This window comes from Spea bombifrons, chromosome 4 (assembly GCF_027358695.1).
Source record: "Spea bombifrons isolate aSpeBom1 chromosome 4, aSpeBom1.2.pri, whole genome shotgun sequence".
NCBI classification, from domain to species: domain Eukaryota; kingdom Metazoa; phylum Chordata; class Amphibia; order Anura; family Pelobatidae; genus Spea; species Spea bombifrons.
In genome coordinates this window covers 87519875-87540556 of record NC_071090.1, presented here as the reverse complement: position 1 = coordinate 87540556, position 20682 = coordinate 87519875, and the positions used below count along the sequence as shown (strand labels likewise).

Here is a 20682-nt window from a genome sequence, read left to right as displayed (position 1 = left end):
GCTGCAGATACTCCCATTGATTTTGATGGGACCGTTACTGAGCATGTGCGAAGAGCTTACATATGACAGCCAGGGGAGGCAATAAATGAGACAGACGACTCATTTTCTAACTCGAGTAACAAAAAAAATGTATTTCAGTCTTTCCCAAAGGACTCTAATGTGCAGTTATCACTGATCTAACATCTATTAAGGATCTAACATGTATTTATCATGGAAAAGGGGCTTGTGTGGACCTTGAAGTTAAAATGGTGAAAAAAAACAGCCACATAGTTATTATTGAGCAGAATTTATGAGTGTATATTATTGACTCATTTTAAGTGCTGTTATCGTTAAAATTACTGGCAAGGTATGACTTTGGAGGGGACAAAATGTTTCCTAACTGAAAAGCTGTTCTAACAGAAGTACAGTCTATAAGGGACAGATTAGAGGTAAACGTGGCTTGAAACAAAGTAGCCAATATTAGCATGGATCAGATATATGTCACTTTGGTCTTTTTTAATGCTGGTGTGTAGGTTAAGGCAGCGTGGTCCTGTATTATTCTATGTACAGATGTGCCTCATGTGGAAATTAACCACATACTCGGCGTTAGTCCTTTGTACAGATATTGCAAATGGCTCGAAAGGATGGAACGTGAAAGCCACAAGCCTGCGAACCGTGTGGTTGATGGGTCGTCCGAGAAGTCCAGCCTGGATTTTAAACTTCAATAGACCAGAATCTCTGGCATAAAACCTACAAAAAAAAGGGAAATAATCTTGTAAGCGAATTATAGCAAATGTCATTAGTTTCACAAGTTTCTGCAGAAAGAAAAGGGGGAGAAAGCGCACTGCACCAAATTAAGGTATTTTCACCCAGAGTAAGTGCCTTTAATTCAAAGTATTACACAGTAAGTGCTTTGCTTTCTTTGGTCAGAACGTAATGACATCATGCTGGTAATTGAAAGCAGCCATCCAGAGGGAAATACATTAAACTTACAGCTAAAAATATATGCAAAACCTAAAGTGTATAAGCATGGAAAAGTCTCAAACTTTCTGAAAGATAATTCCTTGCCTAACTTCTCAAGCTAATTGAAGTCACTTGGCCCAGGCAGCCTTTGTAAGGGTGACCAAGGAGAAGGGAGAGGACTTCAGGCAGAAAATGTATCCGATAATGCTAGCTTTGCCACTGGCTGCCGTTGACAGCAAGCTGGGGGAAAAGGGACCAATCCTACAAGTTTTAAGAATTCAGACTACAGAAAAACTTGTAACTTCAGAAGAAATGTCAATTAAGAAAAGTTTACCTTAATAATATGAGGATAACTTTATCATACTTTTAAAACAGTTTGTAATTATTGGAACTGTATAAGGTGGATACAATTTCCATTAACTAGCGAACATTTCTGACCACAACACCAACATGTAGCATTATTATTAACCCCCTTAAGGACAACAGGTTGTCCTTAAACGCGTTAAGGACAATGCATTGTGAGCTGTACATGTACGGGCTTTGTCGTGAAGGGGTTAATTTGCAGCTATAAAGTGGGTCTTTTGGCACATTATAAACCTATGCATGTATCAAACTCTAGGCTCTCAAGCTACTGCTGTATTACAAAGGTCACAAGATGATGGGAGTTGTGGTAAAACCAAAGACTGAAGTCCTACATAGCCTGAGCAAAACAGACACTTGATATCTCGGTTCAAGGCTTACCCAAACAAGTCAATTTAAATCCATAATGAATAAAGCATTCGAGATCTATTATGCGTGTGGCATTGCCCTGGTAATGAAATGTTTCATGGACTCTTTTTTTGTTTAAATAAAAGCAGATTGAGATAAACACCGGCTCACGCTGACCAACTATATTAAAAGGATCAAATGAGAGCAGGTATCACATGACGATACCACCTGCCAGATAGGATATACACATTCATTTTATTCAGCTGCCATAATATTATATCAGCATCTGATTTTGCCTTCATTCGTGATAAAGTCTGAGCAGATGGGTAAGGTTTTGCAAAAAAAAAAAAAATAATACGAGATGGATTTTGTGCAGGAAAGAAAAGGAGCCATGAAGAGTAGCCTATTCACCACGAGTGCCATAAAACAAGGTATCCATGGTAACCACCGTTTTTCCACATTCAGGAGCAGACAATGGAAGGTGGAAGTGCTACAGCGGAGGGCTTTCGGGGTATCGTTACAGATGTAAAAAAAAAAAAAAACACGTTCCGGAATAAAAACGTGAAATAGTGTTTGGAGGACAAAGTGCTCGGATGCTGAAAGTGAGGGGTATATGAAGATAAACACATTATATAACCAATAGATTAGTTAAGGGCATATATACAACAACTGCGTGCCTCAAAACTTCTGCTTTCCATTAGCTTGTTCGTCTTCAAAAGGGCAGAGAACAAACATCAGACAAATCTACATTTGTAGCACAACCGCCAGCAGTGCTCTCTATAGTCGTCGGCATTGCCCATCTAGTGTAAAGTAAACGGCGTGTCACGATAAAGGACAGCGATTATGACCCCATGGAACTATGAGGCACATGCCTATGACATACAAAATAAAAAACCCTATCATTTGCTGACTTTCATGCCCCAAATATTGAGCAGGCACGGCTTTACAGCACATTTCCTTGATGAGGGCATGACTTATTCTAATGCCGAGGACTATAAAGGCAAAGAGAGTCCGTCTCTCTCCCTCCTGCGTATTATAAAAAAACATTTGCTACATAAAACTCGGCAGACTAGATGGGCCAAGTGCTTCAAATCTGCTGTCAGACTTTGTTGCCGTGTTGGGCTGTCCTGCGTTTACCTGAAGTCACTTTCTAGAAGGGTTTTTATTATTTTATTCTGATCGGCTTGTAGCAAGGAAAGATGTTTTTCCTGATTGTTGAAGATAGACATTATTAATGCGGAATTCTACAATAACGAACCTTTTTCTTCAGGATACTTTCACTGGCTGGCAATATATAATTTAGGACTTTGTGGTCACCAAATACCGGTGGGAATTGTTAACCGCAGATACATAGATGACTGAATAATTGCGCAGTAAACGGGTCAGGTGTTAACCCTGGGACATACAGTATGAGAATTTAGGACACAAAGAGACAACCCAATCCATCAAACACAAAAAAAGCAAATGTGCTTAGACTGCACGGTCACATTCACGCTCTTGTCAATTTTAATGATATTGTTATTTTTCACTCAATAATGGAATCTGACGGCCTTCTATATACAAAATGTAATGTTACGTTACCAATGGTGCAAACATAACGTATTCCACAGACATACATCTGCTTGCACACAATATGATATAGATATTGATCGTTACATAAAACACATCGACACACAGATTGGAAGACCTGCTCAAATAGACATCTCATATCTCAAATCTGATTTAGTTGTCTTGCTTGAAATTAAACCGTAACTGAATTAAGCACTGAAAACCATCATTTATGTGAATTATAGGTTATGTTCTGTAGAAGTTATTCCGTTGTATGTATATTTGCCACCACATAAACATGGGAGAAGAAGCCGGTAGAGAGCTCATGAAAGGCACAGTAATTACGGTCCGCTATACGCACCAACGTCAGAGCAATCAGAACCAGATGCACCACTGGAACTACCTACTAAAAGTTACAATACGATGGTCTACTTCAAAAATAAATATTTTAATCTAAGCATAAACATTGATATCAAAGCTACAAGTAAAAGGCATGTGTGAATGGCTCACAAATGTCATCTAAGGACAGAGTCCACCCAAACAAAAGCCACCGTCACCGAGTAGCGAGACATCTACACTCCCATTCTACAACTGTACATACCAGGTTTTCCTCAATCCGTATGGCACAAGGCATGAACGTGTTTGCACAGATTTCTCATGCGATGTGTTGCCAAGCAACAGCAGAAATTCTTGGCAAGAATAGGTAGACTCACATAAGTGCCAGCAGCAGAATTTATCAAAGATATTTATACATAAAAATTGCATGCTGGTGCCTAGTTTTGCTTAGAGTAATGGAGGTCCCTGCCCAGTACTACCCCCCCCCCAACATAATGCTGACCCGCATGGAGAGGATGTCAGTCCCTCGCGCTCAGACACGAGCAGAGTGAGGATCGCCAGGGATCAAGCAGCTGAAGTGCCGTCCAGAGTGTGTGTGTGTGTGTGTGTGTGTGTGTGCACGTAGTATGTGTCTTAGTGACACATACTAATACAGATAGTCAAATTTGTCAACCCCTATTACAATATACAGAATTATTACACATATAAAATGCATGCGATTTGATTTTATATACAAAAAAGAAAAAAAAGCTATTGCAAGGTGTCCAATAGGTCAGTTTTTGGGGTTGGTGATGGGGCTCTGAAGGGGCATCCAGGTAGAAGTTCAGGTTATTATTAACAAGGAATTAATTTGTTTTAAATTAACTTCTGTGTTGTAACATTTAAAATGCGATTTGCATTTCCGTTGCCATCTCGTGGCGGTAAAACTAATGGGTACTGTATACTAAATCCTCATTTTAAGAGTGAGCCAACAGATCACGAAAGGTTTTTTTCATTATTTTTGTTGTTTTCTTCCTGGCACACGATGTTGGCAGCAAAACAAAAACAAAACCAAGGAAATCAATATGACTTCTAACAAACCCACGATATCGGGAAAAATATATGCAATGCTGACTACTTCAATTAAAATATGCTCACAATATCCAAACAGACTTATTTATATAAAAGATATGAAAGTACACATTATACTTTTTGGAACAAAAATAAGTTCTACCACGATTTCCCTCCTCAGTGTTTAGCACGCGCGCACACACACACACACGTTTTTTCCATTACTGGATAGCAGGGCTTTCTTTTGAAACCATATCAATACATGAGGAAGTATTTATCAGCACCACTCGAAAACTAAAGAAATATATCAAGTTTTGCAATTTTGTGTACAAAAAAAATGTTCAGTTATACCCCTCATACATTGGTTTTGAGCTTTTGAACGATCAAAGCACTCCAATACATAGCTACCCATTTCTATTTTTTTTAAATAGTTTTGTTTTGGGGTGCAGCAAAGGATGTTTATTACTTTTAAGTTGTAGAGCATGAGGTATTGGGGTACTTTTTTCTACAGTTTTTTTTTATTATTATTTTTAAATATTTTCTCATTCATTCACTTCTCTGAGTAAAACACGAGTAAAGAGTCATCCTCGTATCAAATGGATCTTCAAACCAATTATGAGAACAGCTGTGTATCTAATGTCGTAGCGACATCACTGGCTGCCTATAATTGTTTCGCTTTTTTATTCATTTTATCGTTTCATTTTTTAAGGGGGGCTCTTCTAGCTGCAATAGCCAATGAAGCTCATCATTAGCCCTGCACTCGTGATCACAGGAGATAATCCAGGTTGTTATGTTGACATCTTGAACCGTCCACAGATTATATAATTATATATTTTATAGAACGATTACGCCTTAAGGGTCATCTTGACAGCTTTTTGTGGGCATACACCCATATGGTCTATTACTGGACTTTTTTTTTTTTAGTCGTTAGCTTACTACGTGATATCTTACAATATAATCAAAAACGCTTGTGTACTAAAATCATACAAAACACAAAAGACAATAGACACAATACACTTTTAAACACAACCTTAGAAGATCTGTACACACTTATAAACACATTGGCACACATGGATATATATATAAGTGAACAAACTGAGAAAATGAACAGAATAGAACATTGCATTCTTAAGATTCTGTCATTCTTGTTCTTCCCATTAGGGATCAAAACATTGATTTCAGGGTAATTTAGATTGGCAAATTATGCATATTTTCTGTTTTGATTCCATTTCCAGTACTAAAGAAGTGCGCCTTTTCTTTTTAAAACATGTTTGTAAATCTCTGATGTGAAGCAATTTTCTGCATACAAGGCAAACTCCCCATAATTTTTGACAATGTTACCGGCAACTAAAAATATAATTTAAACAGCTAGTAATCAAAGACCATTTCAAGGCAGTTAGACTCATTTACCAACATTAAATATGGTCCCAAATGCAAGATTACATCAAATTAGCATACAGGTGTTCAAAACTCATAGGACCATCAAGCTACCTAGCATCCTTCTACTGTGTCCTTCTACAGAAACGGTACAACAATCAGGGACCAAGCAAACGGCTTGCTGAGACGTAATTACTGTGCACCATGGAGTCTGTAAGTGCAATGTTTAACAAGAACATTCTTGGATGCATCGTCCTCAAACTTGGTTGGACGTCCTTCCTATCACTAACCTGGATCTTCATCGGAACTGCAAGCCTTACGGCGTTGGGTGTTATAGAATTTGCCATTTCTTAGCAATTCACAGCTAAAAAGCATATGTGAATGGTGTAGAAAACAATCTGAGTAAAATTTGAACCTCTTAACACATCAAAACACCAATAGCTCTTAAGGCTATTCTGTTATTTTCAAGGTGCATGATATGCCTCCGATACTAATCCAGCCGTAATGGGATAGAGCCGAAGATAAGCAAATTATAATGATCTTTATAAGACGCATGGTGCCACGTCTCAGATATATAATGCTATATAAAATCTATCTATATTATTATAACTATCTAATCTATATACACACACACAGCATATCTTCAGAGACTGAAATACCAGATTAAGATATCTGTTGTACAAAAGAACAGTCATTTCCGAAATAAAACCATAATTGAATTTAGAGCTTTAAGTCATCATTGTGTTATTTTAATTTTACTTATGAATTTCTGCAAGTGAACAACTCAAAATGTGATGTAGCAGCAAAACAACATACACATAATGTGATTTTTTTTTTTGAAGATACCTAGAATTTCAGTGTTTTATTTAACAGCATTTCCTAGAAAGGGCGAGGGATGTTGTTGTAGCATTTGTTCATTGTTCATTTGCCTTAGTTATTTTGACTATTATCCATACCACAAAAGCCTGCAACATTTTTCTTCATCTTCCCACAACAACTGAACCTCAAGCAAACCACCAAACAAAAATATATAGACTGGACCAAGAGATCTTCATCTATTAACAGTTTATGTATTATTCCAGTATGCCAGGCTTACCCATTACCCTTGTCAGTCAGTCTGCCTGTCTGTGCTTGATAGTCCAGGAATGCCCTTCCTGGGTTATGCAGCATTTTATCACTGATTCTTGGTCGCATTTGCTAAAATTTATGTCATACTTATGTCACTCATATTTTGCTCTACTAACCCCTTACCTAATATATTTGCCCTTCTCAATCTTTATGTTCTTCCCATGGGCTAATGCTTTCCTCCTCACTTATCGCATCTTCTTTTCCCGCTTACAAGACTTCACACACATGCTGCCCCATCCATATCTCTGGAACTCACTTCCACCCAACCTCCAGCTTTCACTCACTCTCTCAGCATTCAGCAAAAATCTCAAAACCCACATTTCCAGAGAAGCATATCATCGTAGTAGCCTAGAACTTACCTGCCACTAATACAACCCCACACTACATCTACCCTTTCTCCATACCTTATTTCTCCTCACCCCATGCCTTTTACATTGTAAGCTTGCAAGCAGGGCCCGTTCCATAGAATGTATCGGTTTGTCTCAGTCTGTCAATTCTAGTTTGGTCACATCCCTTGAATATACATACGTATTGTAAGAACTGCTATATAAATTGTTGGAGCTATATAAAGACTAATACCAATAATATGAATAATAATGTAATAATGTAGTCTCCATTTACCGTGTTTGTGTTCACTGCAATGTAGGTATTTACCTGATTGGGTGATCACCGCAGGTTTTAGGTCTCTCCATAACAGACACCCACTTATCATCGTAGCTGAAGAGAGACAGGTCAAGGTAAGGGCTTCCACTGTAGGACTGGGCACTAATCGGGAGCTGGCTCAACAGTCTCCTCACCGCTTCTGTATGTCCTCCATACTTCGCATTCACAATAGTGTCTTTGAACCTAAAGCAGAAATCATATATTAGCCTAGTGTAAACAAGACAACAGTTTAATATGTTAAGAATTATATCAACAAGACCAATCCATTCCCTTGCTGTTTAACGGCACATGATATTAGTTGCAGGTCAACAACAATGGTAGACCTACCAAAAGGTTTATAGCAACTTGTAGAATGTTTTAGGGGTGTGCTAGTTATTGTTCTTAAAACTGAAACAAAGTTTAGATCAACTATTAAAAGTCCAGCAATAACACATTGAATTAAAGGTGTGTTTACTGTATATTTGGACAGAAAGACTCATTGCGGAGAGAGAGGTTTTTTAGATCATAGTAAAAAAAAATGTATTTAATAAAAATAAAAAAAATGAACTAATGGTAATAGATAGAGGACATACTATTACGTTCCGTGAATCAAGCGCTACGTGACAGAGGACATAATAACATGTCCTATATAAAATGCAGTGGCTCTTGTGCGTGCTGCTAGCTACTGGTCCAGAGTGCGAGGAACTGCTTCACAAACAAGGTAGTCCCAGATGACCTGATCCTGACTCACAGTCACGTGACTGCTACATTTGGGCTGTTTTTCTCAATGGATTTTAGTGGAAATCAACATAGGTAGAACTTTTTTAAAATATAGATTTTGATATTATTTGTACACTTGGGAATTTATAATGCTGTGGTCATCTAGGGAGTGTAGCCATTTTTCACAGAGGAGTTAACAACGTTACCAAGATTTTATACACACCTGTAAATTTAGGTGTAATACTCGTATGTAAGTAATAGGTATTTAAGGTGTTCTCAAAGTTAAACATGGTAATAAGAAATCATGACGATCTCCGTTTAAATGAAAGAGCATACCACAATGCTAAAATTAGTATGCATTTTCTCCAAACAGATATGTAAACTTCAGTCTGGAATCAACAAACAATGAACGTCCCATCTACCATTACGCGTCTTATACCAAACCGCAGTTTTTAATACATTGCTCGAATATCTATTTACACTACTAATCTCCAACGCTTATAACATTTTTCCAATATGCAATTCATCTTTTTTGTATCTTTTGAAAACGGTGACAAAGAGGGGGTTTTTGTTCCTATGGCAACAAAGATTTAGTACTCTTCCCCACTGTTGACTAGGGTTAGAATTGAGCAGTGCCTAAAAAGAAATATGGAAGGAGCCCAATTCAACATTGATCAAAGGATTATTTCTGAACAGGGTTTTGGCATTTATGAACACTAGGGATGCGGTGTCTCACGCTGCATTTAGATCTAAAGTTCTTATATTCAGGAAAATAGATGGAATATCTGTTGTAAACATGGTAGATTACCAAAAGGACAGACAAGTTGTGCACAGAACTGTTGAGAGAGAAACAGAGAAAATCTGAGAGTAAATAAATGTCATTTGAAATTTAGCTAAATTTTTTCTGCCTGCTTTAAGATCAAAACCTATCTTTTGGCCTTGTGTTGAGGATAGCCTTTTGCCTGTCCTTAGCATTCTTCAGCATGACCACCACAGAGATCCTTGAGCATCCTTCCCAAAACCATTTAGCAGACATTCTACTATAATACGCCCCAATTTAAGACACACATTAGAAGGAGGGTTAAAATTGGACTTCAGCCACCTATAAACGATATGAGAATTCTCACCGGCGCTGTATCTGTCGGGCGAAATTGTTGCTGGAAGCAGAGCAGGGAAACTGTACAGCCTCGCTGTGAAGAGTGGCATTTCGGAAAAGGTCGCAGAAGTTTTCAAAGAGTTCTAGCAGCTCGTTGGAGGTGTTCTCGAAAACAGCAATGACTTCCGTGGTGACCATGTTGTAAACCACAAAAAAGGAAGGCTAGGGGAGAGAGAAAAAAAAAGTTAACCAAGTGAAAAAACCTTAAGGAAACAAAAACATTCATAGCATACACTACTGTTCAAAAATTTGGGGTCACAAAAGCACACTTGTCCATTTAAAAACTTAAAACAGAAATACATTGTATACGTTAATGTTGTAAATGACTATTGTAGCTGGAAGTGGCTGATTTTTAATGGAATATCCTCATAGACAGACAGGGGCCCTTTAGCACTCCCATCACTCTTGTGTTCCAATGGCAATACAAATTTATGTTTTAAAAATTGATCTTAGAAATCCCCTTTGCAATTAGGTTACATAGCTAGAAATCTGTTTGTTTTCCAAAAGTGACCCCAAACTTTTGAACAGTAGGGTGTATTTGTAAAAAAATCTTTATTGCATGAGTGGACAGTTAATAAGCTAGGAGAAGGATGTAGGAGTACAGGCTAGGAGGAAAGATGTACGGCAGGTGAAGGTGCTCCTTATTAAGCACAGACATCACGTTTCCATGTTTTTGGTTTTGTAAGCCTATCTACCCAGCAGCTGCCAATCCTTTTAAAGTTTGTCACGAACACTTAAAAGGTAGATAAAGAAAGTCTCTCCTCTTCTCTTAAGGGTTAAGCAGGATTCTTACTACAGGTGCTTGATTTGGGGGGGCACATGGGGTCCCTTGATGTGGCAGGTATGCTTATGTACAAAAGCCGCATGGTTGTATAAATTTGGCTTATTTGAATATCTTTCTGCTGCATAGTAAATTGGGAGCGAGTGCACATATGACGTATCCCCGTTAGTACGGCTATGGTAAGTTATCACAAAAATAGTAAAATATTCACAGAGCGCCATTGACGGCCACATCTAGAAATCTTTGCATACACATCACCGCTTGCTATTAACAGAACCTTGTGATTCGTGTTTTTACAAAGGAAAGTTGTTTATGAAGTAAGATGTGTATAAAGTATATGAAATACGAATGCCAAAGATTTAGCTTCCAGGCAACCCAACACCTCGCAGAACGTGTGATCGCTCGAATGGGTCTTCTCTGAAGAGTTGACTGCCTTCTTTATTTTGTCATTTCAAGTGAAGCAGATTCATTACTTTAGAAAGGTAGGAAATGAATTGAATCTACAGCTCATCAGTTAGGCAAAAAAGCATCTGTCCCTCGGCAGTTATAATAAAACATAGAGACAGTCGCTGGACACACAAAGGGTTTCTGTACCTTCCCAAAAATAGTATTAATGCCGCTACTAATATCCTGACAAGTCCCCAACACACATACCGCAATAAATAGTAACCAGAAAACGAGCAAGGTTAGAAGTCGGCGAGGTTTGACGCAGGATCAGCAGAAATATGAAAATACAATGAAATTTGGCAAACAACCCCAGAATTTAGTAAGTCGCACAAATATGAAATCATACTGAAAACTGCTAGGTCACGCTATGAATGTTTGTCTATTTTTAATTTAGTTTTTTTACATAATGCTTCAAAGGAGATGAATTTTGTTTGTTGAGTTTTTTATTATATTAAAATATATATATATATATATATATATATATATATATATATATATAATTATTTATTTTTTTAAGTCGTCCAATTCTTGTTCTTTTACATTACAGGAGCACTTATAGCTATTTAACTTATGAATTCTGTATAGAGCCTGTTCGTGTCCAGCAGGAGAAGCATAGGGACCAGGACACCGTGGGGACCTCATATCAGGGGATTGTAGAGCCCTACTTTACATTCTAGTTAGTTATATTAGAGGACAACAAACAAACAAGTGTATAAAAAAAATCAAATTATAAACAGAAATTTTTCAAAATGTGATGAACACTTTGTAACTAAATGTGACATTACAAACATCATCGCTGGGATCATTAATGCCCAAACATTTCCCCCCAAAAACTAAACTGAACGAGGAAATGTTTAGCTATGATTAAAAATATATTTGCTAGAAACAAAATTTAAAAAAAAATAAAAAAAATTGTGATGTGACAAACAAGCAGACCCAGTTTGGATGCTGCCATAGAGACTGAAGAGGCTTCTTAAAAAGGTTTCCGTGGTGTTCTTAGCGATTACATCTTCTGAGAGAAGAGATCTGTTTGCTTCACATACTAGAGAGAACAATTAGCATCGGTCTAAATGGCACGGCACCTTTAATAAGAATCAATTTACCGAGAAAAAAAGTAGAAAGTTGTCATATTGTGGCCGGCCGCATTAATCTTACAGATACAGTAGCCAAAGCTTTAACCCTTTAGTGATTCACCTCCCGAGCACAGCAAAGAGGTTGGATCAAACGTTCTTTTAATGCAGTTATACAGAGGTGTAAGCCTCATTAACTCACAAACGTTGGCAACCAGCTTTTACGGGCTACGCTAATGTTAGACATTTGGAAGCCTTAAGTGTTGTAAATTTGCTTTTACTTTTAGCAATATTATAGGGGCGCACCTAATCTATGACTCAATTGCCGACTACACCGTTGCCTCTAATAGTTCCCATATAGCAGTGTCATTTTAAAATTCAGACGCTCGCACTTTTAAACCTGATTACACATTTTTAGATAAAGAAGCACCGTGGCGATTTTCACATTTTACACCCGTAAATAGTTTTCACTGCCTGTAGTTTTTTTTTTTAATGTTAAAAGTTGCAAATTGGATTTTCTACATCCTGACAGCTTGTAATATATACTTTGCGTGCTATGATTTAAAGGCAAAATGGCAGTGGGGGAGAGAGAGAAATAAGCAACTTAAAAACTTAACCAAAATTATGCAAAACCTACATGTAGTTGTAAAAAGTCCAAGTAATGTTTTAAGGCATTTACCCCTTTTACAAGGAAGCCACTTTTTGTGAGCGTGAATAAAATGAATGTTTCAGGTGTAATTTGCGTTAGCGGACTGAAGTCTGAGTGCTGCTGGTTAGCCCTCGTCGAGAGGTAAACAGCAGCATTTATAACGTATAAAGTGAATTTAGGTTCGCCACTATATGATTTCTACATTCTATCGAGGTGTGCTTGTCAAAGCTCCTCTGAGAAAATTCATACGTGTCGAGTCATAAAGGGGGGGTAATCTTCCGACCCTAGATGTAAGGCTCCTATAAATCCATCACATGTGGGCCGTATGTCAGGTCAATTAAGGCTTTCTATCCCTGTTAATGAAAAATCTCAATAAGAGTTTTAGTGAATATCGGGTCTGCTCTGACCCAGTCAGATGCCAGCTAATGTATCATGTGACAAAGACAAAGGGAATTCCCCAAATCCAAAGACACTGAATTATATTTCAATTATTGGACATTATTCACTTAATGGCACAGATTTTTTTTTTGATTTTTTTTTTTAACACACCTGAGGACAAGAGCATTTTCATTTGGGCTTTTCATCAACAGTAACTTAGAAATTGGGGTCACTTCTTGGAAAACAAGGACATTTTTAGCTGTGTAACACAACTACAGATGGGTTTGCCTACGATCAATTAGCCTTTTAAACTTTAGCTTGGATTAGCGAACACAGGCGTGATGGGAGTTATAAAGGGCCTCTATACGTCTAAGATGATATTCCATTAAAAAGCAGCCGTTTCCAGCTACAATAGCCATTTACAACAACATTGTCTACACTGCATTTCTGATCCATTTCATGTTATTTTAATGAACAAAAAACGACCCCAAACTTTTAGTCGCTAGTGTATATGTATATTTATGCACAAACATGCATTCGCAACGGGTGATACTAACGCAGCCCTAAAGGGACAATGTTTACATAGCCTGCCTTACTGGGAAACCCTGCCCGGAAGGTCACTTTTGCCATTACAGCAGGTCAGCCTAATTCTGCCCTCATGGGTAATCCAGAATCAAAATTTTAGCCCTGTCTGTTCTCAGTCACTACTTCTAGTATTTGGGTCTGCAAATTAAATACTACTATTAAAACTAAGGTGAGTCTTTATGGGAATATTAATGAAGTCCTGCTTGCCTCTTTCTCCATAGACTTTGATTGGTCAGTGTCAGGCTGGGTGATTAGGACTGAGTCATTCCCTTGTTTACCACTAGGCAGTCAGATAAGTCAGGCTGTTTCTCTAGAAGAATAGACTAAGGCAGCCAGTGGGGAAAACATCCCAGCAAAAACTAGAACTCTTAAAAAATAAATCACTATAATACTTTTCAAACATATTGATTTAATCTGATACTAAACGAATAATAATTTGATAATAAAGATTGGGAGGTCGATCCATTTAATAACTCTCAGGCCAAAACTGGTCCACAAGTGCGTTGAGAATCCTCAGGTTCCTTAGTGATCTTATCAATGTCAGCATCGATAGTGCCAGCGGAGAACCCAGAACCTCCACCATTCAGGCACTCACAGTTAGCCATGCTGGCAGAGGAGAGGCTGAATTATGAGGTTTGGAAAAAGCCCCCAATGATGTAAAAACCTTAGGCTCTACTGTTACATCCTACGCTTCCAAAAAAGCAAAGCCCACCTTCTTAGGTTTGGAGGTTGAAGGCATGGCAGTTTCTAGGGCATGATAGAGGTTTTTCTTCTAAACTAAGTATTTTGCTTTATTTTAAGCTAATGTATGGGGTGGCAGGGGATAATAAAGGGAAAAAAAGGAGGCTAGAATAACTCTAAGGCTGCAAAAAAAAACAAAAAAAAATTAAAAAAAAGATACCCAGATACACATGAAGCATATTGCATACACAGTATACCAATTGCGAGTCAGTATCCTTTCCTGGCTCCAAAATTCTATCTCGTAAATACTACGGATAAATGTACAGCATTGGCATTGAAGGTATTCATGAAAATGAAATGAATTGAGATCATTTGTCTATACCTGTACCTGTGATGGATCATTGACTCGAAGAGTGACCACATCTTCACTTGTGTACTTAATAAATAGGTGGCTTTCATCCAATAACTGCATCTTCCACATACGGAGCTGTTTCAGCTGGTCAAAGTACTGGAAAAACCTCCTCTTGGCCATGGCACTGCCATCCCGCTCTGCCCTTCTCCATAAATAGACAAGCAATCTGTGCTTTAATGAATTTATAAAGGGTTCCTTGTACAAATTTGCCATACCAGTCTGAGTTTCACGCTGTACTTCTGGATAGACAGCTGACAATATTAAAAGATCGTCTTCATAACAAAATCGACCTATCGTGCGCACGTCGATAAAAGTTCCCTCTGGGGTCACCTGGAAAACATGAATTGTTTGCTGCTGTACAGAGAGAATTGCCAAAATATTTTTGTACAGGTAAAGGCCTTGGTTATGAGACAAAATGATTTTATCGCATTTGAAAGTACGCGAGTCACAGAGTTTGCCTGTATGAAGGTCTATTATGTGTAGAGAGTAATCTTCCAGTGGAGACCTTGGGTTGGGAGTCACAGACTCGCTATTCCTGTAGATTTCATAGAAAGGGGGATACGGTTCCTCAGGAAGGTAGGCAGCTGATCCCACAATTACATAGCGGCAATCGTCTGTAAATAAACTGCATTCACGATTCAAGTGCTCGCCATTCGAAGCTACATTGGTGATATGGAGGAGCACGAAAAAGCGCTCAAAGAGCCGTCCACGAATGTTCACAGACCTCTGGTCGTTTGAGTTAGAAAGCAATTCACCTTCATAGCCATGCAATAGATCTTCAGCAGCCTGGCAGCCTTGATACTCATAGATTTCCAGCGAGGTCTGGTCTGACGAAAAAGCAATGAAATATCTACCGTCTGGTGAGAACTTGCGTAAGAAACATGGCGGCTTTTCCACATTGACCACGGTGTAGTTCGGAAAAACATTCTGGTGGAAGACGCGCACTTGATGCCAGTGGGAGCCAGGCCTTCCAGAGCCAATTTTTCGCCGTTCAAGTCGATGAATGACATTTTGATTCTGAATTCTTCTTGGTCTGATTGTAGGAGTGTCATTATCCATCATAAACATTGCTTCATTTTACTAAAAGAAAACAAGGCAGAGGGTATTATTAGAAAGAATTGTGGAGGGGGGCAAGTAGAGGAAACAATATAAAGAATGACGGATGCAGAGGAAAAGGAAAAATGATGAAAATGTTATAAAGGATCTGACACTGAAAACCACACTTTCAATAATTAAACTTCCCAAGACTATGAAAATAATGGAATATAGGATTACACAGATATATATATATATATACATACATACACATTTTAGGGCCACAGGTAAAATAAGATAACTAATGTTAACACATCTAACATTAGAGTACCACCAGCTGAATACAGTATGCTAAAACAGAAGACTGTAAGCTCTTTGGCACCAATTTGAAAATGACTGTTTAGAAAAAGAAAAGGGATTTACCGACACACGGAAACAATATCTGAACTGGACAGCAGGGGCGGTTGCGTTAGAACTCCTATCGTTCGCAAGCAAGCGACTGCCTTAGAGCGATGGGAATTTAAGTACAAGCCTTGTGAAGCAGTGAAACGGTGTCAAACTAGCCGGTACCTTTCACGTGAGGTTTGTAAACGAGTGTGCATGATGCTAAACCCAAGCAAGGCTGAATGGCTGCCGTAACTTCCCCTCAGCCCCCAAAAGTTAGTCCTCACCGTCCCTTCCACCAATTTCTCTTTCCCGCACATCCCCTCTATAATAAAATGAGTTCTCCGCTCACCCTTTTGGCTTTGCCTCCCACTGCCACTTTAAAAACACAAACCGGTCGCTATCGGCGACAGATTCAAACTGTGAGAAGAACCGGAAGTAGACAGCGTACTGAGTGAAAGTTCAAGGCCAGTAAGATGAGGGCAATATAAAGAAAGAGCTTTACCGTGTCACGGCAGCGGAAGCGACACCTGGAGGACAGGGGGAGGTATTGCAGCGCCACGGAGGAAGCGAAATCCTCATGCCAAGGGATCAAAGATTCTCTTCTGGAACCCGGTCATTGTTGTTAATATAAGCCTTATAGAGGTTACTTTTTGTTTAGATCCGCGTAAATTCAATGTCACATAAAGCCCAAATGTATTTATTAATAACAAATCTGTAATAGAGTTTTAGATGTGACATAAGCATGGAAACAATATAGTAAAGGGAGTTGCACTCAACAAGAACAAAAGCCAAAAAGCTACTGTTCCTGGACATGGAGATAAACACTGTGTCAAGAAAGACTTTCTTACTTCAGTACAAAAGACAAGATTTTTCACAATCGGCTGAATACAGATTGGTGGTTCCCAACGTGACTCTTCAGTAGTTTCTTCTAGGAACTAGAGGTGGACATCCGTTTAAATGTTCAGACTCTTTCATCTTCCGACGGGTGTAAAGGCATCTCTAAGATAGTGTCTAGTCTTTTCTAACCTGGCTTTGGCCAATTCATATAATCAAAACCTCTCATTTATATTATGTTTATATATTTGTTGCCAACTTTATTAGGGTAAGAAGCGCAGACAGTTTTTGTTTCTTCTAACCTGTCCACAGGTTTTCCGTGGTACATTCAAAGTTGACATATGATTTCCACAGGTGCAAGCTTTTCACAGCAAGATATCAGAAGCCAAACAATGAAATCATGGTTATCTTAACAGGAAATGGGACACATTGGGAAATAAAAAGTACCTTAATGTGGGTCCTATGTAATACAGAACCAGCGGTATAGCATTACTTTAAACCTACTGAGACTCTAATGCAATTTAAAACACCATTAACTAGGCACCTACGTGTCTGGTCAGAACCTGAATGTATACACAAAAAAATCAAAAGGGTCAGCATTAGATATGATTTCTCAAGATTGGGATACTTTGACGTAGGGGCAAGCTAAGCAATATATGGCAATATAATGTCATGGATTCCTCAATATTTATACTTAAGGTAGGTGTTCTTAAGTTGTACATATTGGTCATTTCAGAAACAAAATGTGTTTCTGAATGCTTGTTAAACTTTGCTTCCATTATTGTATTTTTGATGTAAAACTCTTTCAACAAAGCACAGCATCTAACTAAGTCAGGCATGACTTGATTATGAAGATGATTTAAATCTGTAGCCTGAGCTTTTCCAAGATTGTTCCCGCTGTCAACTTTAACAAGAAATCACAGAAGAGGGGACAAACCTGCAAAAGCATGCAACACTAAGGGTCACCAAGTGACCCATCTCTTGAGAACTCCCTAAATGAAAAAAGGCTCCTGTCAAATATACTTGACACTTATACTCGCTTGTTGAGTGATTCATAACACTCACTCACTCACATGTTGTCAGTGCAAAACATAAAACAAAATATGTACCCCACAATTCCATTGCCACCACGTAGAAAGATAGAAAGTGACAGCAGATAAGAACCCAGCCATCAATAGTCTGCCCGATAATTGAGAAACATTTAAGGAAAGCCATACTGTGGATAAGCTCCAACTCTCAGAGGGTACTAGAGCCCCGATAGCATTCTTCATCAAAGTATAGTGCTGAGCTCAGATGGTCTTTAGTGGTCTAGATTCTGTCTAAGTAATCAGCTATTACCTGAATCAGAGGTGGATGGATCTAAATGTTCCCCTTCAGATTTGTAACGTTTGCCATAGTACATAGGTGGAGGATGAGAATATACTAATAGTTATAACAATGCGATCAGCTGTATAATCTTAATCATTGGAGAATTTAAGGATTTTCTATAATTACTGCTTAATATATTTTTGAACTTAAATATAAGATTAAAATTATTATTAGCACTGTTGAATTACCACATCCTGTCAGAAACAATGAATTGAGTAAAATGTTGCCAAATTAATATTTTCACAGAGAATATATAATGTTACCAAATTCTGCAATTTTCAAACCTTTCAAACAAATGACAAATTGCATTAAATGACTTATACAGATGGGTCTGTTTGTGTTTACTTTTTTGTCCAGCTATGGCCAATGTCAATTTTATATATTTGTCATTATGCTCTTTCTTTAATCTAACTTCATGTTGAAGCAGCATTCTCCTAATGGAGGTCTTATGTGCCAGGCATATCGTAGGGAGCAGTGTTTCGGCTGCAGAACTAGATGCAAAATATTCTCTTAATTACCTAGAAATTGCCCCTCCAACCAGGGGGTTATTCAGTCAAGCATCACATGTCTTCACCCCTCATTAACCACAGAGCTGAATTCACCCCCTTTGAATTCCAAGTTAGACGATCTGTCTTCTACGAGGGTCTGACAATTATCCTTTGACTTCTTGGGTGACTTTGTGGTTTCCGTCTGCTACGGTGTTATATCTTCTTTCACTCTCCATCCTCTGCTCCGTCTTGGTAAAGAAGGTGCCCATTTTGCGGGGCCTTGCTTCGTTTTTTTTGCAATGCCATAATTATACTCTTGTAATTATAATTTTTTGGCATTTGTTTGTTGAAGACTACTACTACAACTACTACTACAAATGACTACTACTACAAACAAACAAAGGACTACTTCATTTCTTCGATTGTTGAAGACTACTTAATCAGGGGGCTGCATTCCCCAAGGGGCCTGGTTAGGGAGATCATAGTATGCCTTCACTAGCTTCCCTTGTGTATAAGAGGCCGTTGCATTGTAATACCAGCGCCACCCACAGGCCGGGCATGCCCCTAGGCTAGCAGCCGCTGTCTCAGTCCATCTGAGCACCTGCATGTGACGTCATTTCCCAGAGCTCAGACTCAGGTAGCGTGTAAGGACCGAGAAGGAGGACTAAGAGAGAGCTGTCACTTGCTGGTGAACTGCCCCTCCTGAGTTAGCAAAGGTAAGGGTATGTGTAAGTATGTTTGTATGTTTGTGTTTGTGGGAATATGTTAGTGTATGTGTGCGTGGAAGTATGTTTGTGTGAGTGTTGAGGTATGATAGTGTGTGCGGGAATAGGTTAGTGTATGTGTGGAAGTATGCTAGTGTGTAAAATAGGATAAGCAAGAGGGGGGACTGGGGTTTACAACACAGGCCTGAGGGAAAAGAATATGACAGGGGGTAGAGGATCTGAGCAGGCTGGGGATATTACACAGGGACTGAGTAGATGACAGGGGCAGGGGATATAAATGTTAGGGGCCCTACAAGCTATCTTGCACCAGGGTCCGTAAATCACTAGCCAGCTCCTAAACTATTATTACATTTTTGTAAAATATCACCCCCTCCCTTTTTTAACATGGCTAACTTGATGATAAATCAACGCACCTTCAGCCTAAAGCCACGCTGTTGGTGTCTTTAAAGCATATTGAATTACACCCTTAGACGTTTTCTGCAAGCTGCGCGTCTGATTGCTCTGCATCTAGAAAACCATGCTATTTTGGTTACCCAGGTACAATTGCCTCAATCAGTTCATAAGTTTGAGACATCTAGCATCAGGGGCTGCTCTTGTAGCCATACAAAATTGCCTCTCATAAAACATGTGTAGAACTGTCAACCTTTTCAAAAGCTGTTTTGCGATTCATTCTTCAGGTACAAAATAAAAAACAGAATTGCGGTGAATTGAATCCAAAACAACATGGTTAGCCTGCTTTCTCTCTAGAATGCAGAATGATTTCTGTTTTATTTGGTCATTTTCATTTCATAGTGGCGAAATTATGAAATGTTCTAAACCCTATATGATCTTGATCGGCTACTTGTTTTTAAGGTTTGAGATGGACAGACTTTGGTCCAACTTGGAACCGCTCAGCCTAGTGATATTCCTCAGCACGTGGGACCTTGCCACAGGTTGTGGGAAGAGTAATGAAACCTTCCCAGGCATCAGAACTCTAATGAACAACTTGGTTGCCCATCACCCATGTCTTTTATAGAATTTCTTTTGAAGAAAACAACGTGGCAACTCAACAATGCCATGTGTACCTTGGCAAATGGTGATTTTCCTAAGCGCTCACTGCCAGAAGATTTCACTTCTCAACTCGCCATGTTCAATGAAACAATTTAAATGACCCTAAGTTTAATTCAGCACTAAAAAAAACATAATGGTGGAATCCACCAAAGCCATAAGCGGGGCATTTTATTCAAAGTGCCCAC

General features: G+C 38.7%; 1 protein-coding gene across 2 annotated transcripts; it reads right to left on the bottom strand.

Moving 5' to 3' along the window:
* Window positions 1-377: 377 nt before the first annotated feature.
* DET1 (DET1 partner of COP1 E3 ubiquitin ligase) lies at window positions 378-16518 on the bottom strand. Of its 2 annotated transcripts, none has more exons than XM_053462390.1 (5): window positions 16382-16518; window positions 14581-15690; window positions 9579-9769; window positions 7744-7935; window positions 378-729 (listed from the first exon to the last, which is right to left on the bottom strand). In XM_053462390.1, the coding sequence occupies exons 2-5, from the start codon at window positions 15676-15678 to the stop codon at window positions 540-542; spliced, it is 1671 nt and encodes a 556-aa protein (XP_053318365.1). In that variant the 5' UTR covers window positions 15679-15690; window positions 16382-16518; the 3' UTR covers window positions 378-539. The 2 variants fall into 2 exon arrangements, with proteins under 2 accessions (XP_053318365.1, XP_053318366.1); XM_053462391.1 differs by having other exon boundaries at window positions 14587-15690; window positions 16382-16514.
* Window positions 16519-20682: the final 4164 nt, after the last annotated feature.

What these genes read in the sequence shown, in the direction of transcription:
- DET1 (XM_053462390.1), bottom strand. Translation starts at nt 15,678, where the DNA reads ATGTTTATGATGGATAATGACACTCCTACAATCAGACCAAGAAGAATT. An exon ending in ATGATCCATCACAGGTACAG is followed by an intron (nt 9,770 to 14,580) that starts GTATAGACAAAT and finishes TCTCTCCCCTAG; the next exon opens with CCTTCCTTTTTTGTGGTTTA. An exon ending in TGCGGTGATCACCCAATCAG is followed by an intron (nt 730 to 7,743) that starts GTAAATACCTAC and finishes TTTTTTTTGTAG; the next exon opens with GTTTTATGCCAGAGATTCTG.